Raw genomic sequence first — 20969 nt, 5'->3', positions numbered from 1 at the left:
AGGCTGGCTCATATATCTCATATATTCAAGAAGCACTGTGAGCTGACAAAGGGGTCGGGAAAGCAGTTCAAAGATGCCTGAGCTATACAGGCTGAATGTGAGTAGAGCCACAATCTAAAAGTGAGTGCAGACAAGAGTCAGGTTTAAGTGCTGTCACTGAAAGACAAAAAGCTGCCATGCCAACAACAGGTGTGTCCTCTCTGGACCACACCCACCTCCGTACACGCACACAGAGGAGAGGGAGAGACAAACAGATCTTTCAATCTGAGCATCAGGATGGGGAATAAAGATGAATGTGACGTAGTCATTTGTGCCGGTTTCAGTTAATGAGTATTTTAGAAATTACTGATCTGCCAGGCATTATATGGGCACACTGAGCATTAGTTAAACGTCACTCCTCACCAGATGCGCAGTCAAAGTGAAGTGGTTAAGTGAACAAATCCATGAAAACACAAGCTCACTGTTTCTTACTTGTTCTCATTGCTGTTTGTTAAAGGTCAGTCACACCCACACATCTGTTTTCACTTATTCTGCCTGATTAGACCTCAGTTTGGAGTTGCTAAAATTGCATGAATCCACTGCACTATGCATTAATGTGCAAGGGGGGAAAAAACGATATATGTAAAGTGATTAGAAGAGTCAAACTGACATCAGAAATTGAGTCCATGCCAACACAATTTAGAGATGATGTCCACTGTAACCAACCTTAATATTAATAAAATATTTACAAAAACAAAATAATTACATTCAGTGTTTAACAGAAATTCTGAATGTAACAAAATCATTTTCTTTTGAATTAAACATTTTTTTATTATCCTGATTTATAAAACTTCTTTTTTCTTACTCGTTTGAACATTGCTATACTGCTGGTATACAAGATCGAGAAGCTCCTGCACTGATCTTACTTCCCATTTTTTTTAATTGTTTTTGCTTTTTACCAATAAATTCATAAACTATAACATAAGTTTAAGTTTATGCAGAAATGAGCTGTTTCTATAAAAAAAAGAGAAGGCTAAAAGGTTACCAAGTCAGAGAGATGCACAGCGTTGCTGCACTCAAACAGAATAGAAATCTACATCAGAATTTTATATTCTCATCTTATTTGAGCTGTAAAATGTTTAAAATGCAAACATCATCTTCTTATACAATAATCAAACAGGCACGTGCTTGTACCAGAACATCAAACTTGGTTTGGTAAGTCAGAATTTGCAGTAGTGATTGTTATATGACCATTTCACGGATGGGTGTTTGCTATAATTATAGGCGGTAACTTCTCCAACCATCCGTAAGCAACACCTTATGGCAACAGCTGTGAGCACTGAAAACCTAAAACTATATGCTGTTAGATGAGCTGACATCATAAAGTGAAATTCTTTTGCTCATGAGGAAATAAAGAAACCATAAATAAAATGACTTTGTTAACAGATTTGAGGCATTAATGCAAAACTTCTGCTGAATGTTTCCCCTCTAATCCACTGTGGCATCTCGCCATCGGGCCTATTTTTAGGGACTGTTTCTCCATTTCCTTGCAAACAGCAAATGCTTTCCAAATTATCCCTGTAAAAAAGTAAAAAGCTCAAAATAGAGGGGCTATTTTGAGCTTTTAATGAAAACCTAATAAAGGCTTTAGCCTTACCCATTTGCTCCCATCCATCAGCCTCATTAAGAAGTGAACAACTGCAGTTGCTCTCACCCAAAAAGAGCTGAAACAAAAGAGACCAGACGGCAGTTCGACAACATAAAGAGGGGAGTTTTATTGATTTGTTTATTCTTTACATTGTTTAAACCATTTCCATAGCCATAAATTCAATAAATCCTTTCTGAGCTCTAAAATGAAGTGAACTGCATCCATGTAAGTCAGCCAACTGTCCACTCAAAAGATTCATGTTGCAGTAAACATGAATCTTCCTTCGTTATGTTTTACAGTATTTCCTGTGTAGTGCACATACAAAGGAATGGCTTTGGGTTGACTGATTTATTAGTGTCATGATCGTGGTTCTTCATATTTTTTTAGTTACAAAAAAAACTTTTCTTGCTATACCTAGTTCATAAATACAGTATATATTATAATATTATAACCATTCATCTTGTGCTGGAATCAAAGCTGTGCTGCAGTTTTAAAAAATCGTAACATCAATAACATATATGGAAACTAGCTTGCCTGTATAGACTGTTTACAATATGATGTTTACAGTGATTTTACAGTGTTTTCAATGTCCCTGATTATCTCAGTACCGTAGTGCGACATCGGCTTTATTTTACAGGAAAAAAACAGCACGAGTATCAGAGTGTGTGTTTACAGCTACTCAGACTTGGAAGGTTTCGTGTGTAGTAGCGTTGTGTATGTATTGGTACTAAAGCCTGGAGAAACAGAGACATTTAAAACAGGAGGGGAAATGAATACTTATAGACAGAGCCATGTGGCAACCATGTAAACAGATCTTTTACATACATTATTACTCAGTCATTCATTGGATATATAGGTGAGTGCCATGGTTACCAATCACGTGTACGATAAAGAACACAATACCACGGAAGTCAAGACCAATCTCACTGCCAGCAAGTTGCCTGCAAATTCCTCCTTTTGTCTTTCACTGCGCGCGCAGGATATTCAAACAATCTACAGGAGTGTGAGGCAAACTCTTACATTAATAAACAACAAAATTAATTAAAGTAAGAATGGAGAGAACACAATCAAAAGAAAGAAGTAGAAGAAGAGACAATATATTCTTTTTCAGAGCGGACGGGCACACAGAACGTTGACTATATTACATCGAATTGTGGATGCTCCGATCGTCAGCGAGACAAAATCGTTAGAAGTTCAGTGTCTCTGACATCATCTTCCACCAATCCATCAGCTCCTCCCGCTCCTCCTCCTTCCTCTCCATCAGGGACTCCAGCTCAAAATCCACCTGAGACACACAAGATACAGCAGCTGAGAACCAAGGAGGATCCAACGGACTTTGGAGCTAATGTGTTGGTTTTGTAAGTTGTTCTTTAACTAGAAACTTTTCTATTCATTCATTCAAATGTTGCTTTTTTTCCTATTTTCTCTATCCAAACATTGATTGTATCGACAGGCAGGCATTAGGATGGAATCAATACTGGATATTTTGTTGCTATTCTTTAATTCCAATATGTAAAATATGTATTACCGTAATTGTCGGGCTATAAGCCGCTACTTTTTGCACAAGCTTTGAACCCTGCGGCTTTTAGTCAGGTGCGGCTTTTCTATGGATTTTCCATGATTTTTGTCATATCGTAAGACGATTTGTTTTGTTTGTTCCGCTGTTGTACGGCACTACGTTGCCTGGCGGAAGGATCGGGGTTCAAGAGTGGTATGTTAGTCACATGTCCGTCCGCCAGGCAACGTAGTGCCGTACGAAGTAGCGCGAAAAACAAACTTCAAAGTAGCGCTACGCATTCAGCGGGAGGCGTGGATGACGAGCGGCGATAAACTTGCGAAAAGCAAGTTATGCCCAACTCCACCGGTGGATTCTGACAGCGTGGAAAAGATCCACGATCACCAACGGATTTTGAAGGGCTGGACTGCTGCATGATGGAGAGGAGGACACCGCCACGGCCCTTCTGAGGGTGTTCGACTCTGACACTGACAACGAGGATTTCTTTGGTTTTGAAAGTGACAACGAAGGAGAGAAGCGGAGAGTGGATGACGAAGCCATCCTGAGCCTGTTCGTTTCCGACATTGGAGAAGAGGACTTTGGTGGTTTTAGAGCGCAGGAAGAAGAGAAAGATGGTGAATGACTGACTTTTCTTCTTGTTAAAGCCGTGTCACTGCACCTGAGCCTAAAAGGTAGTCCGAATCTATTTTTCTGGTGTGCTGTAGGTTACTGTTATGTACTACATGTGCAAATATGTACCCATAACTTGTTTTTCAAAATATTAATAAAAGGGGGTGTGTCTCCAAACAGCCATCTCTTTCCTGACAATTCCCTTTGTGCATATTCTCTTACATATGATAAGTCAACATTGAAACACCTGCGGCTTTTAGTCAGGTGCGGCTAATGTATGTACAAAACAGGATTTTCCCCTGATTTTAGCTTGTGCGGCTAATATTCAGGTGCGCTTTGTAGTCCGGGAAATACGGTAGTTTTTTGGAAATGAAAAAAATACATCTCAAACCTGCTCTATAAAGAATAGCAGAACCTTTTTGTGTTTATTGTCACGTCTACAGACGGAACAGAAGATGATCCAAAGGGTTTTAGAAACAGGCACATTTACACTCCAGGTCTCCAAAAAAAAAAAAACAATTTCAAAATACATGAAAAGCTGAAAGGTGTGTTTTATTGTGGAAACTTATTATTGTGGAAAGTAAAAATCACAGTGATTTATTGGTCACTAAAATGTTCAGAATTTGCTAAGTCATGACACATTGCTCTCCTGCTCATACCTCTAGGTTAAAAGGAATACTGGAGCTGTATTTACCGGAATCACACCAAACGTTTCAGTATGACACACGAGTCGTTTATATGTTGAAGTTTAACATATAAACTATGATAGGTGTATTTGGTCTATATGATAGGTTTTCTGCACTTCTTGAGCTCAGTTGGTGTCATCGCACTTAATCCACAGTTACAGGTGGCCACATGTAGATGAATATCACTGCTTTCTTTGATCTCTCTCCAGGCTTTTACTGACTCAGAACAGATCGCAGCATCGAACAGCGATGTAGCAGCACCATCGACCAGGACAGGGCCGGTTGGAAGACAATTCTATTAAACTACAACTGACACCAGATCTTATCTTAAAACACTAACAGGGTTATCATGACCCCCCATATGAGACCATATCAACATAATAATAACATCTTTACTGTCATTGCACATATGCAATAAAATCGAATGCAATCTATAAGCGCAGACATCTGAAAAAAGGATAAAAATGTCTTGTATGTCAAAAAGAAATCTATGAAGGTCTCTAAAAGTAGCCATTTTCCTGTGCCTTCAGTGCGCGATTCATTCTCTTTTAAAATTTGCACAGTTCCAGCAGTGTTTAGTGCAGTTATTACTTCAGCTTTTTCATCTGTTTGTCCTTGTTTTTAATGTCCTGAAAAGTCTGGGCAGAAGTTCAAAAATAGCAGAACTGATTCCATCTGATAATAAAGACTCTGTGATGCAACTGGAAGCTTTGAAAAGATTCTTTAGCTATTAGTTGATAAACTAAAGCATCCTCCATGACAGGAAAACAACTGGTTCTCTAGAAATTAATCTGGGCAATCTTAAGATTGTTAACAGGGCTGGTAAGAAGAAAAAAAATAGAGACTCTGATATCTTTTATCAAGAATATGCAATCCAGACTGATTTTGAATAGAATTCAGTTTAAATACTCATAATCATTTTTCTGCTGCAGACTCACTTGGTAGCTTGCAGACTTTAAAAATTCTGCCCTACAAATTCCGTCCTATGCAGCTTGACATGAGGGCTTCTGAGTGAACAAACTCTCCTCCCTTTGTTACTCATACTAAGCACTTAACAGCTGTTAAACGTTTAGTGGCTTATTGTGAACAGACACTTCAACCGAGACCTTACATTATTACGTAGGCGGTGCCAACATTAGTCAGACATCCAGCATCTGATGTGTTTGTGGTGTCTGCTGGAGGGACCAAGGTTCAGTGACTTATTCTAGATTGTATATTTTCATATAGGTGTAGGGTTTAGAGATCCAGAAAATATGGCTGGGAAACTTCCACTCAGGTTACCTTCTGGAAAGATAAAGGACCCCACAGGGAATGTGATGGGTCATTTGTTTGTGTGTCTTACCCTGGTTGCAGGGCTGTAGGGTACAGCCACCTTCTTGATGACAGTCAGGTATCCAGGGGCAGAGGCTGCCACTTTGTAGTTTCCTGGAGCCAGTAGGCGCCAATAGTCTCCATCTTTGGCTATAAAATACAGATTGTCTTATTAAAATGTGTTTAACCAACACACTGATGCTCAGAGCAGCTCCGAGCAACAACTGCAGTACCCACACTATCCACGAGATGGAGGCATTGCACCATCTCTCCGTTATATTTCTCACATGGAGCAAGCAAAAGCTGTGATAGCACTTGTGCTTTGTGAATTGTGTGAATTTACCTGTGGTGATGTCATGGTCAATACCCTCCACAGATACAGTGGCATTGGAAATAGGGTTGCCCTGAAGGTCACGGATAAAGCCCTTAACACCACGGTGAACCTGCACACAATGCGCACATTGACACGTGAAGAACATGTTCCCTCTAGGACTGATGGCAGCATTTTTTCAGGTGTAAAAGATTTGTTCGTTTTTGGTGGAGAAGATGTAATGTAACAGTGTCCTCAGCAGAGCATTGAGCATTTAATAAATATAGAGCTTTTTCTGGTTGAGCAATCTCTTGTGAGCAAACAAAGGAAGAAGTGGCATCACCACAAATTAGTGTCTGACGTCTGGATGGGCAGTTGCAACTCTGACGGCGTGAGGCTGCATTACGTGTCCGATTATGTGGTTCCTTTTTACCATCAAAGTCACGATTCTTTCACCTCCATTAGCAGAATTAGTCACATAAATCCTGCCAGATCCAACCTATGATCTGAAAATATGTTGTGACTGTGAAGGTCAATTTTGCTCTTATAGATGACACATTTTGCAGTTTATTTCAAGCATTAGCACTTATAGACTTGAGATTGCAAGCATTGGTATTGTCTCTGGGTCAGCTGTGCAAATGGAAGAGACTGCAAACCGTGATTTATGGCATCTGTATTTAGAGTCCTGCCTACCTGCTCGATGTAGTTGACGAGCGAGTTGCGGTTCTGCTCCCAGTAGCTCTTCAGCGTTTCCTCATTGGGGAACTTGTCGCAGCTGAGCTCCAGAGTGATCTCGAAACTGTTGCTGCTGAGATAGTTGAAATCCTGCATTCCTGTAAACCGCAGAGAGAAAGAAAGCAAAACCGAAAAAGTCAACAGAATTCAGGATTATATATTTGAAAATGGGTTAACCATTTACCTGAAAACAATATACATAGTTAAATACAGTGACTTGAGAAAGTCTTCACACCCACGTCACCTTGTTCAGTTTTGTTATGTTGCAGCATGATGCCATCAATTCTTTTTTTCCTCATTAATCTACACACACTACCCCATACGGACAAACTGAAAACAGAATTTTTGTAACATCCTTCCATTCTCTTTGGCTTTTCAGGGTTGCGGGCACACTGGAGCCTATCCCAGCAGTCTTAGGGTGAGAGCCAGGGTACACCCTGGGCAGGTCACCAGTCTGTCGCACGGCTAACTCATACAGACAGACATTCACACCTATGGGCAATTTAGAATAACCAGTTAACCTAACCCCAATAACTGCATGTCTTTGGACTGTGGGAGGAAGGCAGAGTACCTCAAGAGAACCCACGCAAGCACAGGGAGAACATGGAAACTGCACACAGAAAGAAAGAAAGACCTGATGGTGCAATTGAACTCAGGACCTTCTTGCTGTGAGGCAACAGTGCTAACCACTGTGCCACCATACTGCCCGCTTTTGGTAACATCTACATAAGAATTCAAGCCTATTGCAAAAAAACATATTAGCTCAATCCCTCCAGTTTCTCTTGACCGTTGCTGAGACATTTCTACGCCTTGACTGAAGTCCACCTGTGGTAAATTTAATTGCCTCTCTATAGAAGGCCTCGTGGCTGACAATGCATATCACAGCAAAAACTGTGAGCTCAAATTAACAGCCTAGAGAGCTCAGAGACAGGGTTGTTGCAAAGCCCAGATCTGGGGAAGCCTACAAAAACTTTTCTGCTGCATCAGAGTTCCCATGAGCACAGACGCCTCAGATGGAAGAGGTTTGGCGCAACCAGGACTCTTCTGAGAGCTGGTGGCTTGGCCATACTGAGCAATCAAGGGAGAAAGTCCTTATTGAGAGGTATGCTTTAGTTGCCTCTTACCTCCAGGCACACTGTACCAGGCCCCGCCGTTAGTGATGCCGTCTTTGAAGCTGGAGTCGTCATCGTTCTTGCGACACGGGGCTCGGTGAGGATCGGACATGACGGGGTTATACATGGAGTAGGCTCTAGCCAAAGACTTGAACATCACATCATCCGGACTGGCGCTGTACTCATGCGTGGATCCTTAATGAGAGGAAAGAGAACAAACAAGCGCTCGCCATTTAGAGAGCGGCTATGATGAAGTGTTAGCAGAAAACGTGTGCCTGCTCAACACATTTTGTTTGCTTTGAGCGATGACGCAGAGGAACCGGCCGGTGGAAAGATTTTCCATCTGATTTAAATCAAATTTACGGCATTCTAAAGAAAAGGGACTAAAATGTTTGCTGTTACATAAACGGTTCAAATATTTATCTTGATAAACATCCTCACATGAAAGAAAGGAACAGTTTACATACAGTTTAACAACCCAAACAGGAAAAACAGGTGTGGGAGTGATCTCTTCTACTAAAGGCGAAGCAAAAACTTCACTTGCTCTGTTTGGGAAGTTTTAAATGTGGATATTTGGGTCGCATCATCAGGAATCATATCTGCGATGATGATGATGAAGAGCAGCGCCAGTGTTTTATAATGTTTTTTTCTTTTCAGTGGAGGGAATAGGCTTCAATAAAACTCAAATGGACTCTAAAATGTGATATAAATGTCCTTATACTGTGTGTGTGTGTGTGTGTGTGTGTGTGTGTGTGTGTGTGTGTGTGTGTGTGTGTGTGTGTGTGTGTGTGTGTGTGTGTGTGTGTGTGTACCAGTGCGGGTTTCATCATATGGATAGTTGGCCACAACGTCTCCTCCATGCAGGTTTGCCGAGAGGACGAAGGGGATGTCCATGATCCAGTGGATCACAGCCTTGGTCTCTGGAGCCAGCTGCAAATGTGAAACATTAAAAAAATTACAATTACAATAATGTTTAGATAATAAATGTCTAAAGCAATATCACCTTCGACCTACACAAACTCAAAAAAAGGATTCTTGACCCTCAATAAACATGGTACAATAATTTTGAATAAAATGCAGTTGAAATATATCAAATCAAAGTTGTATTTATTCAACTGATTAATCATTAAGGAAAATATGCTTGGTATAAACTGAATGCATGCCAGTCAAGTCAATTTAATTTGATTAGATTCCATTAAATTTCATGTACGTATGTCACAAAATTAGAATTTACAAGTAATCAAATTACTTAATATTCAAAGGATTTCCCATCAAATTTGGTTACTTTTGATGAATGAACATGAAAGGGGTAATAATAAATGAAAATGCCATTTTTGAATTGCTAGTTATCAATTCATCATTTCTGCACATGCACACACAAAAAATGCCACCCACACACACACACACACACACACACACACACACAGTGGACACCCCACTATACCAAGGGTCAATTTTGGGGGGATTTTGATTCCCCACTGAGCTGGCAACCCTTCATTTAGCCATTCATTTACTAGCTTTGTTATATTATACACTTTTGATTATAGCAGCTTTGGTTCAACCTCACATTTTCCATCCTTCTACTGTAAATGTCCCGTAGATACCCACAGATGTTCAGCAATCCACACATGAAAACAGACCAGAGCAAATGGACTATTTATTCCTTTCTGTGCAACATTTCTTAAAAATATTTAAAATAAAGTTCTCAATGTTAATATCATTTATTAATGAACTTATATAAGCATATTTATTACATAGCTTGAATTAGCTTGTTTCTGAGTGACACAGAAAGGGTGAATAAGACTCAAACATTTGAGTCTTAGCATTATTATTGCTACTTCAGTCTTTTCATGGTAAGTAAGAAATAACGGCCACCTTATCCTGTAATCAGTAAGTCAGTTTGTTTTACCTTGGTGTTTTCATCCACAGCCTTCTTCATGTTCTGCAGCAGGTGGTTGTTGGCTCCGCCTTCCCGCTCGTTGATGTAGATGATGCGGTCCAGATCAGGGAAGTTACGATTTAGATCCACCCCCTGCGCATTACTGCGGCCCACAAACCAGTCCTTAATCTCTCCGGGCTGCACAGTAAACAGAAATGAGATGGGGACAGATTAAAAGACAGTGTCTGGAGCTTTAATAGATGCTGCTCTTGCTGTGTAGGTGTAATTTAAAGACTTGTGGTTCCTAAATGACTGTTTGCAGGGCTGCAAGCTTAAACTGTCCAGACGTAAAGTTCAAAAAGTGATTTTTACGTGCTGTTTCTTCACCTGTGAGGCGGCTTTCTCAAAGCCGTCGGGGTTCATTGACGGCATGAGGTGGATGCGGGTGTTGTGGATGAGATCGATGATGGTCTCGTTGCCCTGCTGGTACTGGTTGCACAGGTACTGAGCCAGGTAGATGAGCAGCTCTCTGCCCACCGCCTCGTTGCCATGCATGTTGGCGATGTATTTAAACTCAGGCTCACCTGCAAGAAACCAGAAGGCTCCTGTTGAGTCACTGTCACACAGACGTAACTGTGACTGGACATAATGTAACCATCCCTGTTGTGAAGAGCAGGTTTTTGGCCGAGAGGCAGAACTGAACACACATCTCACAAAGGAGGAGGATTTGACAAAGCTGACAATGAATCAGCATAAACCACTCTCACGTAATCTCACAAAAAGAAAAAAATGCACACATACAGCTGGCCACATCGACACTATAGCGGGAAACCATCATGGAAACAATCTGTTATCTCCTCGGGACCAAACAGGTCGCATTATGATTTGTTATGGAAGTTATCGTGGACACAGAGGACGTCCACGCTCAAGGAGTGACGAACACACTGACTCATCAACAGAAAGGTTACATCGTATCAAACGTCGAGCCCAGTGCTCCTCTGGACAATAATGAGAGAGACACAGTGGATTAAGCAGCGACTGTGTCACACACTGTTCTGTCAGACACGTGGCACCGAGGAGCCTGCTGATGATGGGTTTGAGAGAGAATTTAACTCAAAACACCAAAATTAATTCCCCAAATCACTGATTAACAGTCACCAACTATGATTACTGATGATTGATTAAAACCTACTAATTAACAAAGTCACTTAAAGTCATTCCAGTTACCAAATTATCAGTGTATTTTACACTTGGGGATAGTATTTTATTATTACGTCTTTTACGTCTATTAAATATGAAGGTGTTTGTCTGAAATGAGGCAGGAGGCCGTACATGGCAGGTTCAAATGCCAATCTAATTTTGGATTTTTTTCAAAAGCTTTTAAAGGTTTTACAAGCCAATCTTCACCACAGTGAGCTCTTCAGATCACCAGAAAAGTGGGTAAATGGCAAATGGACTGCTTCTTATTTCAACTTTTCCACTCAAAGCACTTCAAACAACAAGTCTCGTTCACACACACACAATCATACGAGCACTTTTTTCCTTCTTTGTAACATTCACACGCATTCACAATCTGATGAGGACAGTTTGGCATGCAGACTGTAACAGCCAAGGATCAAACCACCAACCCTGGCGATTATTAGATGACCTGCTTACCTCCAGAGCCGCAGCCACTCATTTGTTATCAGTTACATTTCAGATTTTTAAAACATTTATGTTTTGTAAATAATGGATTTGTCAACAGTAAAAACTGTGTACTGGTCACTTGTAGTTGTCATGGAAACTTGCCACCTTGTCTGCAAACACTCACCAACAACTTATTAAGCAGTATTTAAAAAAAAGAAAGAAAAAGTAAAAGATGTGCTTACCACTGAGACCAAAAAGATGCAACTTTAACTGTGAAGGTGGACGGCTTATGTTTCTGCTTTGTGTCAGTTTTTCTAATTTTTCCCTACAGCTTGAAAAGTAAATGCTGAGTGTTTGCAGGCAACATTGCCTCAACGCAAGATGATTTTTGGTAGAGCAATTTCACCCCTCACCAAATGATCAGGGGATACACATTAGTCCTAACTGAACAGTTACCAGTCAGCATCTAGACCTGTGTGACTGGATGACAAATCTTTAAGAAATGTACTTTTATCCTTGCTCACTGAACGTCTGTGTTTAATACACATATTACTGTATTGCGCCAGGGTCATAGTCTGATATCCTGATTATGTTTTGCACATTTCAACATCCTGTCCTGTTTTTGAGAACCTTGGATCTGAGTTGATTCTAAATTTGGTTCCTTTCTTTGTATTTATCTAAAAATACACACTGTACCATTTGGTGGATTTACTGTTATTGGCCACGTCAGTGCGTGGGTAGAAAAACTGCATCTGCTTTTCTTTATCAAAGGTGATCTTGCTTTCATATCTAAAAGCTATTTCTGTCTTGAGCCCAGTGAATTTGCCTTGTAATAAACCCACATGATCCCACCATCTGTTTTAGATACTAATTAGGCTCTTCATCTATACAAATATATACAAAACACGGACAAGTTTGAAATTGGACCTATTTAAAGCCCTTTAACAAAATGACAAAGAAGAAAACGTATGAGCTGCAGCGAGCTGTAAACATTCTTTGATTGGCTATGAATCGAAGATTAATGGCTTTCTGTGGCTGCACGAGAACAAAGTCTTTTGTTCAGATCGGTTACAAGTTATAAAATGTAGTTTGAGAATGGCAGATGTTGAAAAGCAAGCGAGTATCCAAGTGTGCTGAAGCCAAATCGCTGCAGGGTGCTGGTTTTACTGAGAACTGTGTTTTTATTGTTCTTCCTTCTACCCTGATTGGGTCATTTCGTTGTCCTTATTTTTCCACTAAAGAATAATGACTATTATTATTCTGTGTATCTTATATATATTCTTCTACAACTAAATTATTGTATAAAATGCTTTCAAGACTTTTTAAATCCATTTTGGCTGTACTCTTCATGTATTTGTAGAGTAACGCCAGCAGCTTCATGCGTGAGTAATACACACACACACCACCCAGCCACATCTGGTAGTCAGGTTATTTTTAAATGTTTGAATCTCCTCACAGTTGCTACTAATGATTTCAAGCCTGCAATTAACTCTTTCTGTCCTGGCGTTGCTGGATGTTTTTGTTTTTACAGCCTTCAGAAGCCCGACAGAGCTGCCATATGCATGTGCACACACACTCAAACACACACACTTTGATGTTGCATTCAGCCAAAAAATGAGTTACTGTGTTTCAAGCTATTAAACAGATGCTCAGTATCGTGAGACATTTCCCGTCTCCCTTACGAAACATGCTTTTATGCTGTTGAACTCCATGTTAGCATGCAGACTACAGAGCTGTGCATGTTTATTTAGAACCCATATATGTGCAGACTCATGTAGCTAGTTATGAGGTGACATGAGGAGTACTGTCATTTGTTTTCATATGTTTTTTTGCAGATTCACCCTCATTAACACTTCATAACAGCTCCATCTGTTCTGTTTTTACACATGCAAACCCTCCCCCTTATTTCTCAATCTATTCCTCTTTTCTGTTAAGGTCAGAATGAGCTTTAACTCTGACACCCGCGTAAAAAACTGCTCACACATGAAACTGTAAATGTGGATTTTTCAACATATGAAACTGATGTAGCTGAGACCCTTCACTTCTGAAATGTAAGACGTCACCTGTGATAGCATTAGTTCATAACAGGAAACATTCCTATGTGAATTCATCCGTTGTTTCTTTTTATTTTAAAGCTTGAAAGTGAATATGTGGTGTGACCACATTTGTTCCTCAACACAGCCTGAACTCTCGTTGGCAGTTTTCTTCTAACTTCTTTAAGTAGTCTTCAGGAACAGTTTCCAGGCTTCTTCAAGGACACTCGATGCTCTTCTTTGGATGTTTGGTGCCTTTTGTTCTGTTCTCTGTCAAGATGATCCCACAATGCACCAGGCTCTGGGAGGCCAATCCTTGACTGTGTTTTTTTTCTATCCAGGTATGGTTTTTATGTACTGGGATCATTGTCATAACGCTGTTAACCTTCAGATGCCTTTCTGATGGTATTATATAGTGTATCAAAATCATAATTCCATCTGTTATCTTTGAAATTAGAACAGATGATGAGGTTTTTTGATAGGTTGCTAGTAACAAAGTGCATTCAGATACAATTTTAAACTGGATGTTTGCTAAGTCATCTGGTACATGTAAACACCGGTTCACCTCTTGACTAAGGTGCCTTTTTGTGCTTCAGTGATTCATAGATCAGTGTTAAGTTGCTTAGCAAACAAAAGATGTATCTGATTCTTCATCCATCTGAAAATAGCCAGGTACAAGGACTGGATTAAAAATGAGTGAAAAAGCAGCTAATGTCAAAAGAAGAACTTTAAAAGACTTTCAGAAAGTCTGGAGAACTATTACAAATTAAAAGAACTATTAAAAGAAAGTTGGACTCCTGTTGTTTTGAACTGGTGCTACAGTATATAAATTCAATTCAGCTGAACTGAAAAGAAGAAACAAGGGTTGGTGCAAGACTTTTGTACATACATGTTTTAAGTAGTCCACATATGATACTCACAAAAGCAGTTAATATTTAATTTGTAAGGCTGAACAGGTTTTACTAGTATGTAAAATATGACAAAGGTCCAGATCAGCCACATCCTTCATGTGGAAAACATCCCAAAGCCAAAACAGATTCACTTTACAGTGATTCAAATGAGGTGAAGATGAAACCATTAAAAATTTAGTCTAACTAATTGATTAAGAAGAACATCACATCATCTTTCTCTGTTTTCATGGATTTTACATATCACAACTTAACTTCAGTAAAAACTTGAGTTTCCAAATGCTCTTTAACTTTAAATCACTCCCTGCTGCTAAAGGTTAATATGACACATGTGACGCTGCCAAAATCCAATGCATCCTCCGACCTTTGTCACAAATGATCAGCAGCACTAAAGTCTCCTAGGCGACCGAGTAATTATGGCTGCAGCTACAAACGTCATTTGGGAATGACCACATTAAGCACGCTCTCAGTCGTCGTGGCAACCCTGCCAGGGGCAGGTTCTAAGGGAGATAAATGAACTGGGAGAGCGAGTAAACAGACTCTCACTCCGCATCTGTCCGTCTGTCTCGTGCCTGGGTACACAAACACACTCATATACACGCTCACATTACAGACACATGGACAAAGACAAGAGAAAGCTCACCAGTGCTCAGTTTATTTCTACCACATGAAGTCATTTTTTATTCTGACAATTATCTTTAATCTATAGTCTTTGCTTTAGATTCTTTTGGATGGGCATCGATAAAAAAATTCTTGGTATGCGGATGCTCATTCGCTGCTGTAGTCTGTAAATGCTTGATTCCCCCTATCCCCCGTGAATGCACCAGTTTCTGCTGGTGTCTAAACACCTTTCTAAAAACCTGTGAAACTGTTTTCAGAACACAACAACTCACGTCCAAGATTTCAAAGCCTCTACATTTGTAGTCTATAACATAGAACTTGTGCAATTTTTGCCTCTCATTTACACATTAATGGCTGTGCTCTCCTGAAAGAGCACTCTCACAGCCTGTGGGAGCTATAGTTGCTTATAACCGACGCCTGCCAAAAGGGAAAAAGAAAAAGGATCTGCTCTTCTGTACATACCTCAGAAACTGACAAGTGTTAGAAGCAGACTGGGTTTTTTGATTTTTGTGTTTTTAGGACATGGACATCATCAAAATCTTTCAGGATTCCACGATTGAAGACATGGGAGAGAAGTGCCTACATGTCGGCTGTGAAGCCACACAAAAATAAACTGCAAATGAAGAAACAAAAAATAAATAAAATATCAAGAGAGGAAAAAAAAGGAACAAAGAACAAAAAAGTGTAGGAAAGGGTGAGAATAAAAGCAAAGCTGACAGTGGAAGATGGAGGAAAAACATGTCAGAGCAGAGTGAAGGCGAAGAATGAGGAGGAGGTGGTAGATGGCTGTGGGTGTCTGATGTATAATGAATGACCTCTGGCTGATGCCTTGGCCTTTCTTTCATCCATTTTTTTCCATTTCTGCTGTTCCCTTATTCTCCCCGTGTTCTTCTTCACCCTCATCACACTTGCACTCCTGTGACGCTCCTGTTTTTTCAATTATCATTCCTGTCATTTTTAGCTCCTTTTCCCATCAGCACCTCTTGTCTCTCGGCTGTTTTCACCATCTCTACACGAAGCAAAATGTCCTCATTTTAGATCCCCTTCCCCTCCACCGTAATGTCTTCTAACAGGAGCGTGTAGCATTGAAAAGGACAGGTTATAGTCAACACACCCAGTGTCATCTGATATGTTATATTCAGCGGTGTGTCTGCCTGTTATATGCTTTAACCGGGCATCTCAGTCTGTGCTCACTGGGGATTTCACACTTTCACTGTCGTATCATAAAACAGACGGCCGTGCAGTCTTATGACATCTTCCACCTCGTGAGATGGTCTACAGCAGATTGGATCAAGCAGTACCTCATACTGACATATTTTTTTCACCTTCAGACAAAGCCAAGCATATTACAATATAGGGTTTCTCCTACTGGTGTTAGAAACATTGTAAATGGTTCCAGACATGAGAGCCAAAAGAGTTTAACCAGAGCCTCATTTCCCCTGATGAAAAGAAGCTTTTAGCTTAAATATAAGCCAGCTGTGAGATTCAGACTCCTTCAAATGATGGAAGCATTCAAATCCTTTAGTTTGAATAACAATCCTCAAATGGCTCCTTGAGTATCAAAAGTACATAATGTGCACTTTGAGGGACATTCACGTGTTTCTTATGTACAGTTTAAGCGGTGGTAGTAGCCTAACTATATTCAGACAGATTTAATGCAGCAGTTTCCCTTTTAAAAGGTGGATGGTGGAGAAGTGGCATATGATGAATCTACCTGAATACATAAAAATGAAAATACTTGACTTTTTTTTAAAAAAGCCTACATGTGATCACTTTCTGGCAGGCTGGTGTCAACGGTAAATGAATAACACGCCATTTTCCTCAAATCATTTCACTCTTCCTGTTTCCTTTTCAAGTATCATATCATGCCAAGTAGTTTCAGCCATGAAAAGCCTAGTCCTGAACTTTTCATGCCATCATACAATGTTAAAGGAAATGCCAAGCTGAAAGCGCATATATATGGCACTCGAAACAGGTCTGAAGCGCTGCCCTGTGATGTCGTATCACCGTGGACAGCAAAAAGAATCAGGAAACGCAACATTTACCCCTTTTTAATGGTAAGCTTGTCAGATAACAAGTGTCTAGGCAGACCTGCACATCCAGCGGAATCAGTGCAGTATTGTTTGTTTGAATCATGTGTCTGTCCACCTGGCACACCCCAGTCCATTACTCACTCTCCTTTTTTTAAAAAGATTTGTTGACAACAAACTGCTGCAGGAAAATATGTGGGTCTTAGCTGCCTCGTGTTCTGCTGAGTTCATTCGTTTCCTGGGAAGGCATTGCTGTCAGCTACAGATTTTTTTTTCACCAGCAACATAACCAAACATAAAGGCGAGAAACAAAATCAATGAGAGCAAACCAGGCACTAATTTGGGTTCGGGGGTCTGTTTTGGTGAGTGAGAATGTGACCCATTGAAAATATAGAAAGACCTGCTGATCCAGACTCCATCCACACTATGGGCACTGAATGTATACTAATGTGTTACAAGTATTTATGACTACAGGCAGGTCCAGTGCCGCACCGCATGACAGATGGCTGCTTACTGACAGATGCATCCGCTCAGAACCATCACCATGGTCTTCCCTGAGCCAGACAGTCAGCCAGCCAACCACGAGCCGCTAGTCGGCTCAGTGCACTAAGCCGATCTGTTGCCCCGGCAACAGCTATTTTGGCTCCACCTTAGCTCGAACACACTGCAGGCTCAAATAAAATATGAGCAGGACGCCTTAAAGGAAGCTTGAGTTTTATCCTTCTTGTCACACATCCGCAGTTCCCTCCTCTTACTCTGCTCTGCCCCATCTGGAGCTCCTCTCCCTCTGCGCTTCTCTGTTTCATCGTGCTCCTGCCCTCTGTGGATGTTTTGCTCGGCAGAGATGCAGAGGGAGAGGAGGAAAGGGAGGAAAAGGAAAAGGCTGAAGGAGGAGGGGAGGCCCCAGCCCTGTTTAGCGAAGTAGCGGCTTGGAAACTCATCTGGTAGTAATAACGGCTCGCTACTGTGACTCATGCCTGCGTACGCCCACTGGACTATTACAGACTTATTTAGTATGTATGGTCATTAGACTCTGTGACCATGTGAGCGGAGTGGCACACCAAACCTGTGGTGCACCATTAACGACGCAAAAATACACCCATAGAAAAGATACACCTCTCCACACAAATAAATCCCACAAAATATTACCTTTGTGCCACAATATAACGAGTTTCCGCTTTCCTTTGAAAACTCTAGCTCAGGATTACTGAAATGAAATTAATTATTTCCTGCAGTAGATCATGGCTAAAGCTCCCATTTGGAGAGAGCTGGCTAGGAATCACTAAACCATTCCCAAATGTTCATTAAAGGTTAAATAAACTACAGGCTAGGGTTGGACCAGCAGTGTACCTCTCACTGTTTCCATACTTAAAGCACCCCAATGAGTCTGAGCGGGTCAGCAGTGAGGTTTGGATTAAGAGGTCAAAATGATAAAAGGACTTTATTACTAATGTATGTGAAAAACAAGCCAATGCTCAGTTAGGGATTGGTGTTTTTAATGTTTACCATCATATATACAAATGAAGACATGGATTCCAAGTCTGGCATTTTAAAAAGAGAGCTAAAAGATTAAAAATAAATAAAGAAACCAAAGATTGTTTCAGTGACATCCTTCCAAGAAAGCATAAAGGCTCATATTCCGGGGAAATTTAACCACGGTCGTTTTTCCACAGAGCTTATGATCATTTGGGGCCCTGGAACAAACACCCTCTGTATTTAAAATATTTTGGAAAGCCATCTGATGAGTCTGAAGATGCAGCTTTCCTCCCAAAATGGAAGTTTCCCATCTAGGAGAGGAAAATTTGGCAAAAGGAGAAGGTGGATTGCATCTAAAACGCGGTTAACCACATCTGTAGTTGTTTTGCCTAATGCACCGCATCAGTAAAACTCATCATCTGTTGTTTCATCCAGTAAATAGTACAGAGCACTGAAGCAGATAGGGATGTAATGATAATGACTGTAGAGCCCTGCTAATGACTAATGGGTCCATTTAAGTCAAAGCCTCCTTCCTTTGAATTGAACTTCCTTTTTAAGCTGGAAAGGCTAATTCGAAACACCTCCAAATAGGTCACGGCACGATCTGTGGTGTTTTCTAAGAATCACGAATCGGGATAAGCGCAAAGAGATCATTATCAATCAGCAAAATGGCGGCTTTGCACGGCTGATCCCACTATCTAGATTCATCAGAACTGATGCAGCGGGGCCCTCGCTCGCCCCTTTACGCACAGCACGACCCACCTGCGCTCCTCCTCTGCTGTTATCTCGGGGACACAAGTCATTTTTCTATAACCTTTACACACACACACACACACAAATGAGGGCATAGCCAAACTGCTGCTATGCGCAATAGTGCATAATGTATTTGTGTTATCCCAGCGGGTGGTAATGGATTTATATTAGTTCATTCCACGACAGAAAGCAGGGACAAAGGGAGTGGGGATGGTGATGGTCCCGCGCGTTCGGTGTGAAACAGACTTTGTGTTTGCGTAAAACTGACCAGGTTCGTGCGTCCCCGGATTGTCGGACATCTCTAGCACCAGCAGCTCGCGGCCTTCGAAGCTCTCCCCGATGGTATAGATGCGGGTGATGGTCGGACACTGCAGCCACACCGACACCAGCGCTTTCCGCAGCTCCTCATAGCGGTGGTACTCGAAGGAGATCGCCCCGTCGGTACTGGCCGCGCTGACCAGGGTGACTACCGCAGCCCCGAGTATAACAACCGTAAGGAAGTGTTTCATTTTGACGCGTCCTCGTTTTCCTAAGCTTGTCTCCCTGCCTGCCGGCGGCTTGGCTCCGAGCCTTATCTCTGCGCTGCAGCCTCGCTTTAGGCTATAAATATCCTTCCCTCTGCCTCTCTCTCTCTTCCCTCTGAGTGTGATGCGCTGTACCTGAGCTCAGGCTCCCCGTCAACATACTGCGTAAAGCCAGCCACAACCAACCCCACATCCTGTCATAATTTTCAAAATAAACTGAAAAAGCCAAGATTTATTTAAATTGCTTATACACAAGGAAAACTCGTTATTGATAATACAAGAAATAAAAAGGGAGGATGGAAAAAGAACGAAAAGTAAACAAGACAACCCGCAGGTTGCAGCATGGACGTAATAAGTCAGTAGAAGAGTATGAATAAGCACAAATGACAAAATATTACAAAAAAGTTTGTATTATGGCCCTTACAGGAACTCTTTCAGGGCATTATTTATGTTAAAACACGCACATTCAGTTTAGAGAATGCATGCTGCTATAGCTTGAGATGCTTCTGTTGTCATTTCCTGCTCATTTTTGCTTTGTTTTTGTGTCATTTTTTTCTTTTGTAGAAGATATTTTACACAATAATATTCAATATTGCAAAATTAAGGACTATAATCCTAAACCTCACCCCCAACGAGGCATGGCAAGGATCGCTGCCCCTGCCTGAGCCTGGTTCAGCCAGAGGTTTCTTCCTGTTAAAAGGGAGTTTTTCCTTCTCACTGTTGTCAAGTGCTTGCTCATACAGGGCTTTTACCTTACAATATAAAGCACCTTGAGGTGACTGTTGTTGTGATTTGGGGTTATATAAATAAAATTTAATTTATAAAATTTTTTATACACTTAAGTAATCTATTAATTTTTCAAAACAACTTTTCAAAACATGCAGACATGGTCTTAGGCTGTTGAGCAGCACAGTTCACCAAAGCTGCGGTATTAATGTAAAAAGAAAAGGTGTTTTTATTTATTTGTGTGCCATTAACAATTAGAATTTGCCAGTTTTATGTATTGAGTTTTTCCCGGGTCACATAAAATGCCTCACTTCCTCTTTGGTCCTGGCTGCTGTTGGCTCACTTGATGCAGCTGCCTGTGTGCGCTGGACGGAGCTGCGGGGGTGTGTCCACAGTGCAGCAGTGAACCAACTCCATGTACACCGAAAGGCCACAACATTAAAACCACTGACAAATAAAATGAAAAACACTTATCATTTTTGAGAAG

General features: G+C 40.9%; 1 protein-coding gene across 1 annotated transcript; it reads right to left on the bottom strand.

Annotated features, from left to right (window-relative positions):
• Positions 1 to 1735: 1735 nt before the first annotated feature.
• cpe (carboxypeptidase E) lies at positions 1736 to 19888 on the bottom strand. Its single transcript, XM_080880971.1, has 9 exons — positions 19501 to 19888; positions 10173 to 10369; positions 9816 to 9983; positions 8719 to 8836; positions 7919 to 8101; positions 6753 to 6892; positions 6093 to 6192; positions 5781 to 5899; positions 1736 to 2912 (listed from the first exon to the last, which is right to left on the bottom strand). Exons 1-9 carry the CDS (start codon positions 19739 to 19741, stop codon positions 2814 to 2816), a joined length of 1365 nt encoding a protein of 454 aa, XP_080737097.1. The 5' UTR covers positions 19742 to 19888; the 3' UTR covers positions 1736 to 2813.
• Positions 19889 to 20969: the final 1081 nt, after the last annotated feature.

Source organism: Rhamphochromis sp. 'chilingali' (assembly GCF_963969265.1).
Source record: "Rhamphochromis sp. 'chilingali' genome assembly, chromosome: 4".
Classification (NCBI taxonomy): domain Eukaryota; kingdom Metazoa; phylum Chordata; class Actinopteri; order Cichliformes; family Cichlidae; genus Rhamphochromis; species Rhamphochromis sp. 'chilingali'.
Note: the sequence above shows the minus strand (reverse complement) of the source record. Positions and strands in the feature narration are given on the sequence as shown.

What these genes read in the sequence shown, in the direction of transcription:
- cpe (XM_080880971.1), bottom strand. Translation starts at nt 19,741, where the DNA reads ATGAAACACTTCCTTACGGTTGTTATACTCGGGGCTGCGGTAGTCACC. An exon ending in CTGTGGATGAAAACACCAAG is followed by an intron (nt 8,837 to 9,815) that starts GTAAAACAAACT and finishes TCACATTTGCAG; the next exon opens with CTGGCTCCAGAGACCAAGGC. An exon ending in CCTACAGCCCTGCAACCAGG is followed by an intron (nt 2,913 to 5,780) that starts GTAAGACACACA and finishes TGTGTGTCTCAG; the next exon opens with GTGGATTTTGAGCTGGAGTC.